The 20,903-nt window shown below is 37.4% G+C and overlaps 1 protein-coding gene across 1 annotated transcript in view; it reads left to right on the forward strand.

Moving 5' to 3' along the window:
* Positions 1–20,903, forward strand: part of LOC125265420 — a 68,670-nt gene that overhangs the window by 11,200 nt on the left and 36,567 nt on the right. Inside the window, exons 5-6 of the mRNA XM_048185633.1 lie at positions 2,106–2,432; positions 6,282–6,593. Of these exons, the coding sequence (XP_048041590.1) occupies positions 2,106–2,432; positions 6,282–6,593 (639 nt within the window). The remainder of the gene's footprint in view (positions 1–2,105; positions 2,433–6,281; positions 6,594–20,903) is intronic.

The following is a 20,903-nucleotide window of genomic DNA, read 5'->3' on the forward strand; positions in this document are numbered from 1 at the left end:
CAGTGGAAAAGAAATGAAGGTTTTTGATGAAAACATTCCAGGATTTTTCTCCTTATAGTGGATTTCAATGGACTCCAAACGGTTGAAGGTCAAAATTACAGTTTCAGTGCAGCTTCAAAGGGCTTTAAACGATACCAGACGAGGAATAAGGGTCTTATCTAGAGAAACGTTCAGACATTTAAAAAAAAATACAACTGTATATGCTTTATAAACACAAATTATCGCCTTGAACGTGCTTCCGTCATTCCACCCTCCATATTCTTCAAAAAGCTTACGCTGTGTGTCCTACACCTTCCCTGTTCAATTTATGGAATGACCGTAGGGGCATTTCCAGTTGTATTTTTTTTTAAATGACCGATCGTTTTGCTAAGACTCTTATTCCTCGTCTGGTATCATTTAAAGCTCTTTGAAGCTGCACTGAAACTGTAATTTTGACCTTCAACTGTTTGAAGGCCAGTAAAGTCCACTATATGGAGAATAATCCTGGAATGTTTTCATCAAAAACCTTAATTTCTTTTCAACTGAAGAAAGAAAGACATGAACATCTTGGATGACATGGGGGTGAGTAAATTATCAGGAAAATGTATTTGAAAGTGAACTAATTATTTAATACAGAAACTCTAAACCGAAACACAAGAAAATGTCAAGATTTTGCATGTCTATTACCACATCATCTCTGGTCAGTTAGTGATATTTATCCCTATAAAGACAGTTTATTAAAAAATATAAATTCTGTCATCATTAGCCCAGCTTTACGTCATTGAAAACAGGAGCATTTACACAGTAGTTTTTAGAGCTCATGTTTGTCAAACAATAAGCAAGTGTCATCTGTCTAAAAGCTTAGACAGATGACAATAAGTCTTGCTCACTGGAAGTATTAAGGTATGTGATTGTATGTAAACAGACAGAAATATGAGTAATTATTCATTGATTGTTTTCCTCTTCACTAAAGTTCTCAAAAAGCAACACAAAAGGTATTTGGGCACAAACAGACCACCTGATTACCTGTCGTCGATGACAGAGAGAATTAGTTGTTGAATATTTCATAGGTGAACTTGATGTGTTTTGACTATGAAAAATAAGATTTAAGAAAAGATTTGGAGGAAATAAGCACTTAAGCTGCACACAAATCTATCATTTGGGTTCAAAAGGACTTGTAGCAGATGAACTGCATTTCTGTTGTGTTTAAATATCATCTCTGAGCTTTGTGAAGACCTCTATAAACTGACATTACATTGTAAAGAGCTGTAAGAAGACTCTTCAGAATCTAGTCATTCATTTGAAAGAATGTGAGGACGAGTAAATAATGACAGAATGTGACAATGAGTGTGTACTTAAAACAGATGTTTAATATAGCAAAATATTGAATGAACAGTTTACAAACAAGTTTGTTTCTGATATTTTTTTTTTCAGTGCTAATTCAGTGGTGAATTATTAAAGGGTTAGTTCAGCCAAAAATGAAAATTCTGTCATTTATTCCTCACCCTCATGTTGTTCCACACCTGTAAGACCTTCATTCATCTTCAGAACACAAATTAAGATACTTTTAATGAAATCTGAGAGTTTTCTGTCTCTCCATTCACAGTCTACTACCACTTTCGAGGCCCAGAACACTAGTAAAGACATCATTAAAGTAATCCATGTGACTCCAGTGGTTTAAAGTCAATTTTATGAAGTGGCATGAGTGCTTTGTTTGCACAAAAAACATAATTTATGACTTTGCATGATAAATTGAGGATAAACCACTGGAGTCACATGGATTATTTTAATGATGTCTTTACTACAGTTCTGGACCTTGACAACGGTAGTTAAGTAGACTGTCAACGAGGGACAAAAAACTCTCTGATGTTATTAAAAGATCTTCATTTGTGTTCTGAAGGGTAAACAAAAGTCACAGGTGTGGAATGACATGAGGGTAATTAAGTAATTAAGTGACAATGTTTATTTTGGGTGAACTAACCCTCTAATAAATTAATGTATGCTAGCATGAAGTGATGAAGTGATTAGAAGCACATGAAGAGTCACATTGTATCCTCTCAGTCCTTCAGTTCACTCTCTTACAATCTCCTCTTTTCTCTGTTTCTGTGTGCTGCTGTGACATGAAGTGAAGACAGTCATAGAGAGAGAATCTGTCACTCTAACCCCTGGCATTGAAATAAACAAAGATGATCAGATACAGTGGCTGTTTGGAGATGAAAAGAAGACTGTCATAGCTGAAATCCAAAGAGGGACTGGAGAGATCACTGTTCCTGATGGGAGATTCAGAGACAGACTGAAGGTGGACAAGAAGACTGGATCTCTGATCATCACAGACACCAGACCTGAAGACACAGGAGTCTATGAACTGAGGATCAGAGGAGGCAGATTTGTACAGAACATGTGCAGAAGACTTGTGCAGAACTTGAACAAAAAATTCATCGTTTATGTCAAGGGTGAGTCGGCCAATATAATAATGATTACATTCTTCCACATACATTCAGATTTTCTGTGGTAATTTAGTGATATGTTGTACGTCATGTCCTTTGAAATGGCATCAGTTTATAGGTACTCTTGCACAGAGTCAGGTATTTGGTAGACATTTGGTCAGCATATTTTATATATTATTTGAATAACAGTTGTTTCCCATGCAGCTATGAGGAACATTGTTAAGTTTTAGATAAGTTCTTCATTTAGCAGTGCTAAACACTAAACAGCAATAAAATAATTTAGAAACCTGGTTTGTAGCTAGAGGTATTGGCTCCTAACCATAAATTTAGCTGGGGTAGATTCTGGGTTATAGCACTAGATAAAGATTTTACATTGTAATTGCTGAAAACATGCAGACACCATTTTGCAGTGTTGTGTCCTTGCATAATTCAGCCTGAGGGTGGCGTTCTAATGCAGATTGACTGACTCTTAGTGCACACACACTTAAAATCTGCAAGTTTCTATCCAAAGTTGTGAATTAACTTGTGCGAAAAATTGGAATATTGCATAAAAAAACTTGAAACTAGATATTGTGCACACAAACTCTTTCAGTGCTTAAGGCCAAAGGAGTATTGGCTACTTTGAAAGGCTCACGCGCTCAACTGTGCATGAGATGGAGCGGGACACGGAAAATAAAGTAAGGCCTATTGGGCCTTAAAGTCCCTGTAAAGTCATTTTAAAGTATGTGTTCTGAGTTTGTCACACCACAGAACAATGTGTTATTAACCACCCAGCCAAATTTGAATGATTAAAAAAATCTGCAAGTAAATTAAATAAATTATCAAAATCTCGGAAAAAAAATAGGCAGCGCTCTCTGCTCTCAAACGCTGGGGGCGTGTCCACTGTCGGCGCTGAAACCACACCCACTCGAGAGAGCTGCCGTCTCAACTTACTTGTCTAATGAGTCAAACTGGTGCATATAAAAATAATCATTTAGTGTTGCAAATTTTAGTAGAGTTACTGTGGACTACCTACTAATTATAGCATAAGCACACACGACAACTTACACTCATTGGTGGGCACGAACTGCCGGCTGTTGGCGAGTCGACAAATGATGGCGCCGTGAGACGGGAGGATGAAGGCCGGGACGGGAGAGACTCTGTCCGGCCCCATATATCATCGGTTGTCGGTGGGACGGTAGGAAGGCTGAGGCGAGAGATAGACTGTTTAGTCACATTCACCAAAAACAGCGGATTATCTGGGAATCCCAGCTGTCTGATGAAAGTTTGTAAAATTATCCGGTGTAGAACGATCACTTTAGAGACTAAATGAATCCACTTCATATCATCGTTTTAGGAAATTTAAATAAGGAGACAGAGCTGTATTGTACATAACAACTATGTAATATGCATTTGCGTGACAAAGGCATTGCTAGCTAAATCTGCAAAGGGCTGTATAACTGTAATGACACTCAAGATTGAGCAGGTGAGCTGCTGTAGCGTCAGGGGCGGGACCATGTTCGGGGACTCCAGTGCGTCATCAGACCCCTGTTTTAGCTCCTCCCAAAAATCCTGAACAGAGACTTGGTGAAAAACTGTTTAACGCTCTAACTTCACAATTAAGCATTACACAATTCACTGTCTTTGTAATGTTACAGCAATACATTTGTAACATTTTATAAAGTGTTTAGAAATAATTCTCAGAATTGACTTTACAGGGACTTTAAGACAGCTTTTATTTTCTCTCACACACAACACACAGAAACAACTTTCTAATACAGCCACCAAACTGCCTATCAAGTGATAGATGAAACCTAAAATGATTTTTATCATTTTTAAACTGAAATGAAATGCAATGTGGATAAACATTCACAACCACGATTTACAGAACACCACACAAAGATATAGAAGAAAATGAATAAAAACATTTTGGATCAATAAACCTTTAAATAAATAAATGAATGAATGAATGAATGAATGAATAAATTAAATCTCTCTCTCTCTTTCTCTCTCTCTATCCACAATATAACCACAGAAAGGCCACAGTTCAGATGGATATGCATTTCATATGTCAGCAAATCAAATTAAATCGGCTAAATTGCCGGTGTGAGCAAGCTTTAACTAATCTACAGCGCAACATCAATGTACTGAAAAACAATCAAAAATTAATTTACCAGAATTGAATTAGAGCAGAATATACCGTTCTAATAAATAAAAATAATAATTAAAAAGAAATGGTCATAATCAAGTGCAAAATGCATGAAGTGCAGGGGAACATCAAAACACAAGCCACAAATAGTTAAATTAACAACCCAGAGTGATCAATAAATAAATTAGAATTAAATAAATTAAAATAATGAAAGTATAGCCAGAATTGTCAACTTCGTGTTTTTAACTGCAGAGACTAGTAACGCAAAAACAAGTAGAGCAGACTAATTTCTCCCCTAATTGATCTCAGTTATGACACACTGTATTTCCATATTTCACCACAGACTAACATTGGGAGAAATGTGGAATCTGTTGAGGGCAGAGGCACCATGAATCAGTGCAGTCATCACACAGCATACCTGCCTGCTGAAGCCATATGCTGAGTTTTAATATTTCCAGATCATTTTACGACTTAAAATTGTCTAGAAACTGAAAATATATATTGCAGAACGTATTTTGGACTGTTACGAACTCCACAAACACAGCCTTCGGTCGTAACATAGAGAGAAACACATCGTAACGTGTCACCCGGAGTCCCGTCTCCTGCTCCCACAAACACCACAATGTCACCAGTTGAGTCAGAGAGGAAGTTTATTTCTTAAATGAAGGATGGCTTGAAGTCAGTGGGTCGGCCAAAACAATAAACAAAAGATGGGGGATCTACCTACTTTTAAAGATTTTCACTGGAAAAGAGATAACAAAATAAAAACACCAGTCTTACCTCCCTGCTAACAGAGGAAACAGGAGAAAAATAGTAATTAAACAAAAAAAGGGCCTCCCACTAACAAACGGTCTGCATGGGAAAGGGCAATTGAACATTTACCGGCCTATACCGCTAACAATTTGTACTCCACACCAGGATTTACTTTAAAGGCTAATCCCGCAGCGTCACACACATTCGGCTGATACAACAGGAAGCAGGAGAGGGAACTCATCGAGCAGTCTTCCCTCCAAGCTTTTATCCACTGAACGATTCCCGGCTCCACCCACATAAACCGCTGCACCTGTGTTCACACCAATCAGCACGGAGCAACGGGGAGAGTGAGAGAGAAAGAGAGAGAGCACTTCACACACAACTCTTGCTCCACACAACAATGTTACACGATATAAATTAACACTTATTGACAGTCAGACACGTAACATGGACCGATTTTAGTTTATATTGAAGTCTATGTAGGCCTGGACTGACCATTTGGGAGCAGCTTCCATCTGAAACTGTTCTTCACACAGACTGTGTTGCTTCTGTCTGCAGGATTGTTTGATCAACTTTATCAGTCACAATCCTCCTCATTATTCCTGATCATTATTGAACTGCAGTACAGTCATTATCTGATCACAAATCAAACATTCAGAAGCGCTTCTTCACACAAACACAATTCAACACACTCATATTTCATGTCATTTGAGTGGATTTTTACTCTTAGAAACACAGACTGGAGTTCAACACAGTTTCATCAGTCAAACACACATGAGCTGTAGAGATTTATACTTACATTCAGATTTCTACAATGACAAGTTGAGCTCTTTTCAACTTAAAATAGAGTAAATGATGTGTTTGTGATCCAGTATGTCAGGTGTGATATGTCAATGTTTCTTCTGTTTATTTCTGCTGCTGTTGGTTTTCTGCTTCTGATTTCTCTTCTGTATTTTTCTCTGTTTCTTTGACAGATGAACAGAAGTCAGTGTCAGTGATGAAGGGGAAGGATGTGACTCTACGTGTCAATCCTGAAATACAGACAGGAGATAAGATATTCTGGATGTTTGGAAATTGTAACTATCTCTTAGCTAAAAACACAGAAGAGAAGTGTGAAGAAGAGTCTAGGTACACTGATCCTAGATTTACAGACAAAGTGGATCTGAATCATCAGACTGGAGATCTCACCATCAAGACAATTGAAACTTTCCACACTGGAAAATACAAACTAAAGATCATCAGAAATGGCAAATCCTCATTCAAGATATTCAATGTTACTGTTTCTGGTGAGTGAAATATTTACTTTCATCGTAACTATGATTTTATTTTAGATCAGTATTGTGTCGTGTGCCTTTTAGAACAAACAGATCAGTATCTGCTTTCTGTGGACTGCCTCAGTTTTCCTCACTGTTTTATTGCACATGGACTAAATGGATCCACATGGAATATTGCACAGTCTCTTAAACTAATGACCAGTTCAGCATATAGACGTGTAAACCTGTCCAAGTCCTTCAGTGATCCACCCAGAGCCAAGACTTGAACCCATATCTCTGGACAGAGCTGAAAATGTCTGCCCACTTGATGTAGAAAGCTAGCAAAACATGCTGTTAATGATTCTCTTTAAACACATTTCTACATTCAGTTTCTTATGGTAATTTGATCCCTCGTGTCAACAATTTACTTTGATGTCTCAGAGAATCAACTTCAGATCTGGGATCTTATTCACAAAACATCTTAAGGCTAAAAGTAGCTCCTAACATGCCGATTTAAGAGAAATTCTTAAAAATAATGGGCTTGTCAGTCCTAAATTTAGGACTCTTAAGTATTTGCTCTAAGAGTATTTCACAAAGCATTTAGCGCTAAAACTAGCTCCAAAATCTGTGAAATGTTAGGAGTAGTCAAGAGGACTCCTAAGACCAAATCAGAAATCACTAAATGGCTGTTGTCGGTTATAAACTGAACACCGTTGAGACAATAGAGCCTTGAGTGCTGAGCCTTTTCTTCATAAATGTAATAAATATTATGATTTATAGGTTTTAAATGTGCAATATGTAATATTTTTGCAGTAAAATATCCAAAAACCACTTTCCCAAATATCACAAATGTTTGCAACTATTTGTAAATCGTGAGAAGATTGTAATTTTAACTAAGGCTTCGGGACGTGTGAGGAGTCGCCTGTCAATTGTGTCATACCCGCGTTACCCTCGATTTCCGGTTTTATTTTGTAGAAATCATGGAAACACCAAAGACGCTTTAATATTTACATGTTTTAATAGACAAGGGATCAACTGTTTTGATATATTTATAGACAGAAAACTAATTGTTGTTATATAGCTCAACACGTTTAGTCTTATTGTTTAAATCTGATTTTCTTGATTTTTTTGTGAGTACCATGCTTTACCATGCCTCAGAGAAAAACACTATTTTGTGAAGTAGCTAACATAGCATAATCAGATGCAGCTTTATTTTTAGTAACAGTAATACAGCATTTTCTCCATACAATACGTTTTAAAATTATGCCATTTATCTACACAAGCCATCCAGCATTTAATATGATATTGTAAAATCGATCTATCTTACTGCAGTGTGTAACAGTGTCTCACAGCAGCCGCCGAGTGAACGCACAGAGTAACGTTATAACATCATTTTCATCACACTCAAATGTATCTAATATGATAAACAGAGCTGCTTTACCTCATACTCATGACCGGAAAAGTGAAAGCAGCACCGGCGACTGTGACATAATAAAGGTCCCGCTGCTCGTGAGGCATGTGTTGATCAAACTTGCCATCATCAAGCTACGCCTTTGTTTTGAATAGGCCTCTAGCGACCTCTAGCGGACAAATTATTACATATTGCACCTTTTAAAGGGATAGTTCACCCAAAAATGAAAATTATCCCATGATTTACTCACTCTCAAGCCATCCTAGGTGTAAATGACTCTTCTTCCAGATGTACAAAATTGGAGATATATGGAAAAATGTCCTGGCTCTCCAAAGATTTATAATGGTTGTGAATGGGGGGCCTGTTTTGAAGCCCAAAATAAATGCATCCATCCATCCTAAATATAATCCATACAGCTCCATGGGGTTAATAAAGAGCTTCTGAAGCAAAGCGATTGGTTTTTGTAAGAAAAATATGCATTATCAATGAACTGGTTCCAGCTGTGGCTGGCGTAACAGCTAAAAGCAGACTCTCCTTGCTTTGAGTGAACCCTGGGTATTTCTAAGTGATAGACCTGTCACGATAACTACTTTTTGTTGTGCGATATATTGCCCCAGAAATAATTGCGATATGTGATATTGTCATTTTAAGACCATTTTATGCCACTGAATATATAATCATAATATAACAGCATAATAATGCAAGTAGGCCTACACACTTTCAAATGACAATGAACTTAACTCTTAAGAATATTTAGACTATATTTAAGCTACTGGAATTAAAGTGTAGATTTAGCTGTCAAATTGGCCTGTTGAGGTATCTGTTTTTATAGAGGCATGTTTGAAAAACTTCTTTTAACTTGAGCGCCGTGTTTTAGCGCTGTCATGCACAAAATGCGGTGAAAGACGCTAGTGCAACAGTCAAACAAACACATTTCCATGGAAAAATGGCACAGTGGAATGCAAAAATGCATTCCCTATGAAAACGTATGGCAAGCCAAAAGGTTCAGAATTACGCTATAGATTAATCGCGTTTACAGTCAATGTTCCCTCTAATTTTTTTTCTCGCTGAGCAAAACTTTTCTCTGTTGAGCGCACATTTTGGCCACCTGAGCAAAAACATACTTTATATCAGACCTGTACAATCAACGTAAACACACACAAAAAAAATGGCTTTATCATACAACTGTAACATTTAACTTTAATGTGCCGTTTCTATTTTATTTGACCCTTGATGTAACTTAGTGATTTATTAAATAATATGTTGAAAACAAGCAGTTCAGTCACTAAATTAAGCACATTTTAGGTTACTTGAGATTTTTTTCACATTGCTGTATTTACTGTACCAGTCTTTACCAAGAAATTCTATTAAAAAATAATTTCTGTCCTCCTGCAGGACAGTTCAATTCTTTATAATAATATAATATGAGCAGTTACAATGATGGTTTGGGACAACCATAATGTATTTTTGTACAGTCAATTATTAGCAACAGACAGTGTTAAACCATCAAAATTACATGTTTATTGCTTATGAATTTCCCAGATTTTATATACCAGGAGGTTAAGATTTTTCGTGGCAAGGAGCCCTAAACAATCCCCTTGTGAGATCATTTTTTTTATTAGGCTTACATTATAATATAATAAAATATAATATAATATTTAAGTATTTAAACTGATATACAGCATTATATATACAAACTGAAGCATTTAAACTGATAGCTAAATATTTTTAAGAAAAGTGAACGTTAACTCGTTTATAGTTATCTAGACATCCCTGAAACCCACACCACCACACACAAAAATCTATTTAAACTGAGGTACTGATGTATTTTGAGTTTTCAAGCTACATGTGGTGGGTGTGTAATTGTAAATGTCTCAGAGTTTTGTAAGCATTCTGTGCCCATCATCCGTTATTTCCACCACTTTTCATTAAAACAAACCAGACGGTGTGGGATCTAGTAAAGAAGTGGCTGCTTTCATTTTAGAGACCTCTGCTAAAAAAGAATGTCAAGTGTACAAAATTTTGAAAACATGGAACCAGAATAACAAGGAATAAAAACGGCTGAAGAAGACAATGAAGTAGAAGCACATAAACCTCTACGAACATTTTCAACCTTTGTGCCAAAGAAATCCAGGAACTTATTACAGAGATGATCAGAAGCAGTAACATGACAGACAGTTTTACAATTCAGCAATTTATTAATAGAATTAAAAAGTTGTCTTGAATTTCCTTGATTGTCATTAATCATTTTAGAAAAATAATCAGATCTGGCAGAAACAATACCAGCCTTATATTCTTGTAAGCAGTCTTTCCATGTTTGATGATGAACAGTCAGACCTGAAAGACACCACCTACGCTCCATTTTACGGCAAGATGTCTTCATCATAAGCAAATCCTCATTATACCAAGGAGCAGGACGTACAAATGAAACAGAGCATGACTTTTGAGGAGCAAATAAGTCCAGGCTAGATAAGAGAACAGAATTTAACATAGAAACCTTTGTCTCTAGAGGATCAGATGGAGAGAAACTAAACTCTCTGGGGTCTGAAAACGCGTTGGCGCATTTTGCAGGTTTTTTTCACATTGCAGCAAAACAGACTTAAAATACTGTCATTTTTTGTGCAACAGGTATGTGCATATCAAAAAAGATTGCCAGATGATCAGACAACCCTAAATCAATAGTAAACAACTGAGACACAAAAGATCCATTAGATATCACAAGGTCTAAAATATGTCCTTTGTTATGTGTAGTACAGTCAACAGACTGATTCAATCCAAAGCACTCCAGCAAAGACAAGCAGTCCTTTGTTAAAGCAGAATCTTTTTTGTCCATCTGGATGTTAAAATCTCCCCAAAAAAGAGTTCTCTCAAATTTGAGGCACAGATACGACAGCAGGGGCCGTATTCACAAAACATTTTATCTTACCACTAAGAGTTTTCCTAAATAGCAGTAAAAGTTCTTAGCTAAGAGTTTTCTCTTAAAACCTATTCACAAAGCTGCTGAGACAAACTTTTACTAAGGAATAGACTGAAGTCTTAAGATAAGAGTAAGGGCGGGGTTGACCTCGTTGCTATGGAGTAAACACACAGTGATTGGCTGATGGGGAGGAGTCAGAGATTTAATCATAGAAATATTGTAGAATGAGGTGTCATGTTTCCATATTAAAATAAAGGTTTTAAAACACAAATGTTGCCCTATTCAAATAAATATTTTTTAATAAAAATGTTCCCACAGTCAAAAAAATTTTTTGCCATATTGTTGCCATAAAGGTTTTATAATGTAAGCCAATTAAACTATACAGTTAATTGTGGACTGCCTCTTGGAAGTCTGCATCTCAAGAAAATGCAGAATTCAAGCGACACATTGTTTTATAAACAAAGTTTGGGAGAAACACATTCAAACGTTTTTTCTAATCCGCACAAGAGGAGGATTATATACACGAGAGCCGACTCGCCTGTTACTTTAATAGTTTACTTTGATAGTTATATATATTGTTACGTGCTTAAAGTTGTTAAGTGGAATGACCGCAACATTTAAATGAGATGCAGCTGTTGCGGCGTGGGGAGGAACAAACCAAACAACAAGGGAAGCAATTAATATCCGATATTTATTAACACGGTAGAAATAAGTCAACACAAGTAAGACATAAACTCATTGAAAGTAAGAAAAAAAACGAGGATGTCGCCAAAGAAAAGAAATAATCAAAACAAAACCCACTAACTAGCGCCCACGCCCCTAAACTAACTACCAAAAATAAAATGTAAAAACAAAACCGAAAACTTCGGCGCGGCGCCTTAACTAAACTCCACTAAATAAATAAACAAAAATACAAGGAAGGCGAGCACCCACATTATAACTAACATTAATTGCTAGCTACCAAATCGAGCCGACACGCACTATACGGAATTAACAATGGTCAGTAAGGTTGATGTTATCCGAGCTGTCCGCAGCAAAAGGTTTCATTATCGGTCAACCATTCGGTTGACAGATAATGACTTCACGCCAGAATTCAAATGGGCTCAAATATTTAACACGAGACTTGTATCACTCTCTAACTCCGTCAGCTTAACTATTACACAGAAACAAACAACCAGGTACTGTCTCAATGAACCACAGACTAAAACCTCTCTGGCTCTGGCTCGACAAGCGTGAGTGAGGTCCGAGCCCAAACGCTCACTGCAGGTGGAATGCCGCCGAAGCCTTTTAAATGATCAGCCACCTGCAGATTGGCAGAACGCTGGTTGGGACGTCAGAGTGTCGTGACGTCACCAAGATGAGCACCGCTTTACCGTCAACCTAAAACTCGACAGACAGATAAAGAAAAAGAGAGAGAGAGAGAGAGAGAGAGAGAGAGAGAGAGAAAACAAAAAACAATACAAAAACATACGTGGAACGTAACATATATATATATATATATATATATATATACAGGGAGTGCAGAATTATTAGGCAAGTTGATTTTCTGATCATATTTTTTTCCCAAGCACATTTTACCAATTCCAATCCACATCAATCTTAATAACTACTATTAATATTGTTTTTAATCATTTATAAGTGATATATAATTGTTCATGAAGGCTGGAAATGAAAAATGCCTTATATTCAGGTGTGCAGAATTATTAGGCAAGTTTTCTTTTACAGGCAAAATGAGCCAAAAAAGAGATTTAACTCAGACTGAAAAGTCAAAAATTATTAAATACTCATGAGAAGGACGCAATACTAATGCAATACTAGAAATTGCAAAGTTAAAGCATGACCAAGGGACAGCAAAATGCTCATTGGGTCAGCGGGGTCAGACAAAAACAGGTGGAAAAGAAAAGACACATGTTAACTGCAAAATAATTAAGAATTAAGGTGAAGAATTAAGTGTGAAACCATCAGGAACCCTTTAGTCTCCAGCGCCACCATTTTCCAGAACTGCAACCTACCTGGAGTCTCCAGAAGTGCAAGGTGTCAGGATCTCAGAGACTTAGGTTAGCTAAAGAATCCTAAAAAATGACCTGCACTTGATAAGAATCACAAGCTGAAGTGTTATAAAATACATGAAGACTGTGTTTTTATAGGCCTTATAAACAGACAGCTTGAGAGTGACTCCTGAAGGACCAGCACCACATCCTCTTGTACCACTGTTTGAAGAATTTATCTTCCAGAATCTGGCAGTAAGGTGTTTGAGTTCACTTTTAGTCCATCTCTTATCCTGAAATGTCTGTCTTGCAGAGATGGACTAAAAATGATCTTCCAAAACTTACTGCCAGATTCTGGAAGATAAATTCTTCAAACAGTGGTACAAGAGGATGTGGTGCTGGTCCTTCAGGAGTCACTCTCAAGCTGTCGGTTTATAAGGCCTATAAAAACCCAGTCTTCATGTATTTTATAACACTTCAGCTTGTGATTCTTATCAAGTGCGGGTCATTTTTTAGGATTCTTTAGCTAACTAAGTCTCTGAGATCCTGAGACCTTGCACTTCTGGAGACTCCAGGTAGGTTGCAGTTCTGGAAAATGGTGGCGCTGGAGACTAAAGGGTTCCTGATGGTTTCACACATAATTCTTAATTATTTTGCAGTTAACGTGTCTTTTCTTTTCCACCTGTTTTTGTCTGACCCCGCTGACCCAATGAGCATTTTGCTGTCCCTTGGTCATGCTTTAACTTTGCAATTTCTAGTATTGCATTAGTATTGCGTCCTTCTCATGAGTATTTAATAATTTTTGACTTTTCAGTCTGAGTTAAATCTCTTTTTTTGACTCATTTTGCCTGTAAAAGAAAACTTGCCTAATAATTCTGCACACCTGAATATAAGGCATTTTTCATTTCCAGCCTTCATGAACAATTATATATCACTTATAAATGATTAAAAACAATATTAATAGTAGTTATTAAGATTGATGTGGATTGGAATTGGTAAAATGTGCTTGGGAAAAAAATATGATCAGAAAATCAACTTGCCTAATAATTCTGCACTCCCTGTATATACACAGGGCTGGGGAGTAACGAAATACATGTAACGGCGTTAGGTATTTAAAATACAAAATTTGAGTAACTGTATTTTGTTACAGTTACATTTTAAATAGATGGTAATTAAATTACAGTTACATTCAAAGTATTTTAGATTACCAAAGTTATTACTTTGAATTTTAATGTCATTTATTTCATCTAATATGCTATTAACTTAAGCTGTTTGAGGATTTTTAACCAACGAGCCAATGATGATTCTCCGACTCTGAAAAAACCGTGCGCAGCCTGTTCAGATATTAGCAACCTGTAGAGTGCAGACATGAGATCGCACGCAAAAAATGGACGGGAAAACGTATAACACATTTCTCTTGTGGAAATTCAAAGACACTTTTACATATAAACATGAAAAAGGACGTACAGTAACATCATGTAATGCAAGCTATGTCTACCTGCAACAAAACTTCTATCGGCTTCAGGATTCAACATCTAATCTGAAAAAGCATCTTGAGGTAGGCCTAAGCTGTTCATTGTCTTTGAAAATGTTATTTTCCTATTTACTCTTAGGTTGAGCTTTGTATAGTTATCGCCTACGATTAATAAGATTTTATTAGGTCTTTGAAAAATAACACAATATCCTCATAGAATTAACATCCACTTAATCATGCGTTAAATAATGTTTTATATTTTATAAAGCCAATTTCTTGGTGTACTTTACAGACAAACTTTAAAACTTTAAATCTTAAGAGGCAGGGGGGGGGGTGATCCGCCGATGTGATCCGTCGTCAGCTCCAGTCCACTACAATTTGGAGCGGTTAAGGCCCGGGTATACTTCATTTCCCACGTTCCCCTCCGTCTCGCGCACAGTTGAGCATGCAAGCCTTTCTAAAAGATACTCCTTTGCCCATCAGCACGGAAAGACGCGTTCGGCGCATGCAAACGTGCACCGTCCGTGGTCAAAAAAATTCGGCTGCGCGGAGAGTCAAAGCTAGTCCACAGTCTAGTAAACATTTCTTGCTTGCGCCGTCTGGAAACACATGAGAAACAGCAGGAGACAGGAGACATTGCAGTACTGAACATTTAACAGCCCATGCATGTGGATTTGGATAAAACAGTTAATCAGTTTGATGCCATGCCCGAACGCCGTTTATCCCTTCACTGTGGCGTATAGTTGACGGGCATGCAGGGCTATTGAATTATTTTTCTTATTATCATGATACTTTTATTATTAAATTAATATTGCAATTCATTTGCCCCGCGATCTCATAGCGCATCACCACATAACCGACGCGCTGCGAGGACAATAAAATATTAGTTATCTTACTCCTCATTTAAAGAACAACTTGTCCAACACGAAGTACTTCTGGTCTCACGAAACATACTATTTTTTTCTCACTATGGGCCACAAGAGAAATATTAAGAAAATAAATTCATTCAGATTCATCTCACATTATCTCTAAGAGAATATGCGCCGTTATTGCAGCGTCGGATGCCAAAAGCTCATTCAGTTTTTACTTTCAGTTTCTGTAGTGAATAATTGACTGGAGTTTGAGACTTCTTCACCCGCATAACTCTTACGCAAAGTTTGCACATTGTTTGTGTGATATATCAACTAGCTCGCCTTCATGGTTTAAAATGGAAATATTTTCAATATTGCGACGTGGCATTTTTCTTTATCATCAGTTGCTTGCAAAATGATGGACACTGATTCACATGTTGTCCACGTAATTTCCCGTGATCATGGGCGTCGGAACCATTGTATGTGGGTGGGACAAGACCCACCCACTTTTTAAGACAAAAGAAATATTGGACCCACTCATTTTTACCCTTTCTAATTAAGCATTTGTCTGTTCATTTTTCAGAGCGCGTCATATGTCAATGCCCTCTCAAAGCACAGAGCCCGATGATGAAATAATGTTATTAAACTGACTTGTTTCCAAAATTTCTAGTGCTTTCCTTGTTCAATGACTGTTTTCCTTGTTTTTATTTTAATGCACTTTTAAAGACTGGATCACCATACTTTGTACATAACGGACTTGCTTCTTGTGTCTGCTGCAAGTTTTGCGCACGAGCCACGCACCTTGCTATCCATCCATCCATCCATCCATCATCGGTGGGATAAAAAAAATATATATATCTCCCCCGGTGATACTATTCCACACACCACCAACAGAGCATAAAATAAAAATATTTTTTAAAACATTGACAAATAAAATGCTGCGCTTAAAAAGAAATGTCTCTTTACGACCATAGCAAAAGGGACACTTTTCAGACGCGCATTCCAGCTTCAACTCAGACACAGGCGCAAGTCAAACGAGCGCGGTGAGGACGGGGGACTTTCAGTTGAACAACAGTGAACTGCGGTCAGATGAAATGTTGTCATGCTATGTCAGTAAAACTCAGGGACGTGCACAGACATTTTGGGGGGCAGGGGCTCAAGTGGAAAAAAGGGCACTTCTCATAATTATTAATTTAAAAAAATAATGAACCCTTAAATATATTGAGACAACTTTGACTTCCCTCACACTCACGCAATTGTTTTATACTCCACAGATTTCTACAAAATAATCAGTTCACACACAGACCATGGTCTTCTTTAGTATTCACTAGGTTTATCACAAGAGAAGTCAACAACAACTATTTTCAAGTAGCTATATATTTAGAATAAATGACTCAATCAAGGAGAGAGACATAGTTTCACTAATAATTTTATTTTTCACAAATCATTAAATCGTTTTAATTTTTTTGGTGTTATTGGAATACTTCTTACATTAAGTGGACAATTTTAAGATTGTGGTCCATTTTTGCTGCCATGTCTTTTACTCTAATGGAAAGAAAACTTTTAACCCTAACCCTACACATTTAGATTTTGTTTTAAGCCTCCTACCCTCCATCTGTTTGCATCTGTAGATTTCTTCTAAATTAACCAAAATAAGATAATCTGCATTTTTAAACACATCAAGATTTTTTTTTTTCCTGAACTGTTATTAATACATTATATATTATAACAAATGCCTGCAGAGGACGCCAAAAGCCTGCTGATTTTTGTTGTTAGACAGCACAGCACGATCAAGTCCACGATCAAAGCTAACCATGATTAAAAATATATTATTAGTTAAATAATAATATTCGGCCACTTCTTTGTGATAGAAATGCTACAGCCACTGTAATTTCTTCAACAAGAATATGTGGACATCAAACATGCAAAGACAGTGTAACGAAGGCGGGACCCAGAGTAAGATCTACATGCAAAGCATTATTAAAGGGATAGTTCACCCAAAAATGTAAATTTGATGTTTATCTGCTTACCCCCAGAGCATCCAAGATGTAGGTGACATTTTTTCTTCAGTAGAACACAAATGATGATTTTGAACTCCAACCGCTGCCCTCTGTCAGTCAAATAATTGCAGTTCATGGGAACTTCATCTATAAGAGTAAATAAAGCTTGCTTAGACAAATCCAAATTAAACCCTGCGGCTCGTGACGACACATTAATGTCCTGCGACACGAAACGATCGGTTTGTGTGAGAAACTGAACAGTATTTATATCATTTTTTACCTCTAAAACACCACTATGTCCAACTCCGTTCATGACTCCTTTAGTGATGTCTGATCGCGCTCTGACAGCGGCAGTGATGTCTCGCGCATATACTTCAATGAGTGTCAGACATCACTGCCGTTGTCAGAGCGCGATCAGACATCACTAAAGGAGTCATGAACGCAGTTGGACATAGTGGTGTTTTAGAGGTAAAAAATGATATAAATACTGTTCAGTTTCTCACACAAACCGATCGTTTCGTGTCGCAGGACATTAATGTGTCGTCACGAGCCGCAGGGTTTAATTTGGATTTGTCTAAGCAAGTTTTATTTACTCTTATAGATGAAGTTCCCATCTACTGCCATTATACGACTGACAGACGGCAGCGGTTGGAGTTAAAAATCATCATTTGTGTTCTGCTGAAGAAACAAAGTCACCTACATCTTGGATAAGCTGGGGGTAAGCAGATAAACATCAAATTTTCATTTTTGGGTGAACTATCCCTTTAAATGTTGAGCATGGTCGTACAGGCATGGTCAAACGGGGCGAACAGGAACATCAATGACAGGCAGGATCGTAGTCAGAGAACAGGCAGTAGTCAAAAGGCAGGCAGCTATCAATCACAGAACAGTAGAACCAGACAGGGATCAGTAACAGGAACTGGAACAGACAGGGAGACAGGAGAAACGCTTGGAAATGTTACACTCGGGACAACAAGACCTAGCCCTGAGGTGATGTGTAAGAGTCTTTTATAGTCCTGGTAATGAGCTGCAGCTGGGTGTGGTGATTAGTGATACTGATTGAGTGAGTGAGTGCAGGTGATTGTCCGGGAGGATTGTGGGAAATGGAATCCTGAACTGACAGAGTTCATGACAGACAGAGCGAGGGTTTAAACGTTTATTGATGTATTACCCTGTGTAAGCGTAGATTTAAGAATAGCATTATGTAATGCTGTATTATGATTTTTAAATACTAGTTTTAATAACCATGCATCCTTAGAAAACTGTCTAATAATGTGGTTCATCATGCTCCTCTTCTGATATTGACAGCCCAACCAATATATTTACCATGGTTCAAAACGCAATGCATAGCACAATAAAATAATTGAAATTATAATATGATATACATTTCATTAGTATCAAATCAGGCAGATGATGGTGGTCAAACTATTAATGCAGCGTTACATGTATAAATAACCCTTAAATAGCCAAAACCTTCAGGTTTGTGAACATAGGCTAGCCTACCTGAAAGAAATGCACGGGATGCATCCATCTAGGGCTTTTTTTCTTTTTCGCTACTCATCACCAGACAGCAGTTGCATTTTCTACAAACTGTAGGTGAGGTAGGGCGTGGTGCGCGCGTCGCGGAGTGAGGGCATCTGAACTCGACAAAGCCGACCTGATATAGTATTTTTTTATTTGTTTTATTCAGTAAATATATTTGTTTGACAGGGAAGCTGTGCGCAAACAGGAATATTAATTTATTTTTAAAAAAAGCACCCCAGAAAAAAGGGCACTTTCTCTCGAGGAAGAAAAAGGGCAGGGGCTCAAGCCCCTTTTTTGTCTGTGTGCACGTGCCTGGTAAAACTCCAACCAGGCTATAGCCTACTGTGCTCGAGGCTACAAATGCGCCGGCGCGCGCTGAATAGATTATTATAGCTTAAAAGCGCAAAAGAAATTACACAAAATTAGGACTGACACGGCCATTATTTTTAAGAGTTTCTCTTAAATCGGCAAGTTAGGAGCTACTTTTAGCCTTAAGATGTTTAGTGAATACGACCCCTGATTGGAACTCTGATAGAAAGACTTTGTTTGCTTTAGGAGGCTGGTAGACTGTAGCTGTGGCAGTTGAGTGACACTCAGAAACAGTTAAAACGAGACATTCGAACGAAGAAAACAGAGGAACAGTTACAGGTCTTAGACTGTATTGCTGATTGTACAATACAATAATGCCACCACCTCTATCAGTGATTCGCGGGAGATCGAATAACCCGTAACCAGCAGGAGTAAGTTCATTAAAAAGAAGACCGTCCGACTGTTTGTGCCATGTTTCGACTAGACTTAAAAGGTTGAGTTTTTCTTCCAAAATGATGTCAGATAAAGTCACAGCTTTGTTGTTGACTGAGCGAGCATTAAAAAAACGCTGATTTCAACAGGTGCGGAGACTCAGAAAAAACCTGTGAATGCTCTTTGTATGTGAGCGCAGACAAGTTGTTATAGTTAATCCCAGCAGGGTTATACCCCAGCTTTTGGGGTTTACGAAGAAATGTAGGATAGGAAACAGCATCAGATGATGAACATAAAACTATGCCTTGAAGAGCGATGTAAATAGCACTTATGCCGGAGTATACCAACATCACCACAGTTAGCATAGGTATCATGTGCCAAATAATAGTTCCGTTTCAATTTCAACAGTTGGCAAGCAGTGTACCTTAGTGCCATGCAGGAGGAATCCACACCAACAGCAGCCCGCAGAAGTGTAAGTCCTGAGCAGGGCAACAGGAGAGTTGGTTCCAGCAGCAGACGTTCAGAATTAGGAACAATAAACCCAAGGGTAAAACGTAATCCCACATCGCAGTACAATAAAACGAAATATTCTTTAATTCAGATGCTCCAAAACTGTTGTCTGATAATTAAAACAAACAAACGAAGCGGGAGAAAGGAGTGGAAGCCAAAATGCGGCAGCGTTCCCCTTCAAACCGGAAGTAAGTTGTTGAACCAATGGTAACCAATGAATTACAAATGAATAGAAATATTCTGATTATTTGTTATTGTTCAATAAAACTTTGACATATATGGCTTCATTAGTTAACATGTTAATTCATTATTACCAAACTGACAATGAAAAATACTTATAAAGCATTAATTATTCTTAGTTAATGTTAATTTCTTAGTTACTGTTTAATAACATTACTAAAATCAAAAGAACTTATTTAATGGACCTGAGATAAAACTAACAATGATCAGTTGTAATTCTTACCTAACATTAACAAAAAATAACACTTTCTGTAACAAATGTAACTATTGCTCAATCTTTAATGGATTAAATAATGAGACCATTGTAAAGTGATACCTGTTGGTCTTTATAGCCTAATTCTTTTGCATTTTAATCTGTTTGACTTTTTTTGCAATTTATGTCAATATCGTGATAATACCGTGATAAAAGCTTCTGCAATTAATCGCAACATGAAAATTTGATAGCGTCGCATGCCTAATTTCAACTAACACATTACAACAGGCAATGCACTCAGTAACGCACTTAACACTCTTAAGGCAAAGGAGTACAAAAACTCTGCCAACATGCTCCGAAAGAGGCCCAGTGCCTACTACTCCAGGAGACACGGGCATCAGCCAGTGGCAGTGTCAACAACTATAACAAGCCTGCACCATCATGTTCCTAGAGAAGGCCCAAACCGGGGCCTGTGACTCCAGAAGACATGTGGC

Source organism: Megalobrama amblycephala, linkage group LG3 (genome assembly GCF_018812025.1).
Source record: "Megalobrama amblycephala isolate DHTTF-2021 linkage group LG3, ASM1881202v1, whole genome shotgun sequence".
Taxonomy (NCBI): Eukaryota; Metazoa; Chordata; class Actinopteri; order Cypriniformes; family Xenocyprididae; genus Megalobrama; species Megalobrama amblycephala.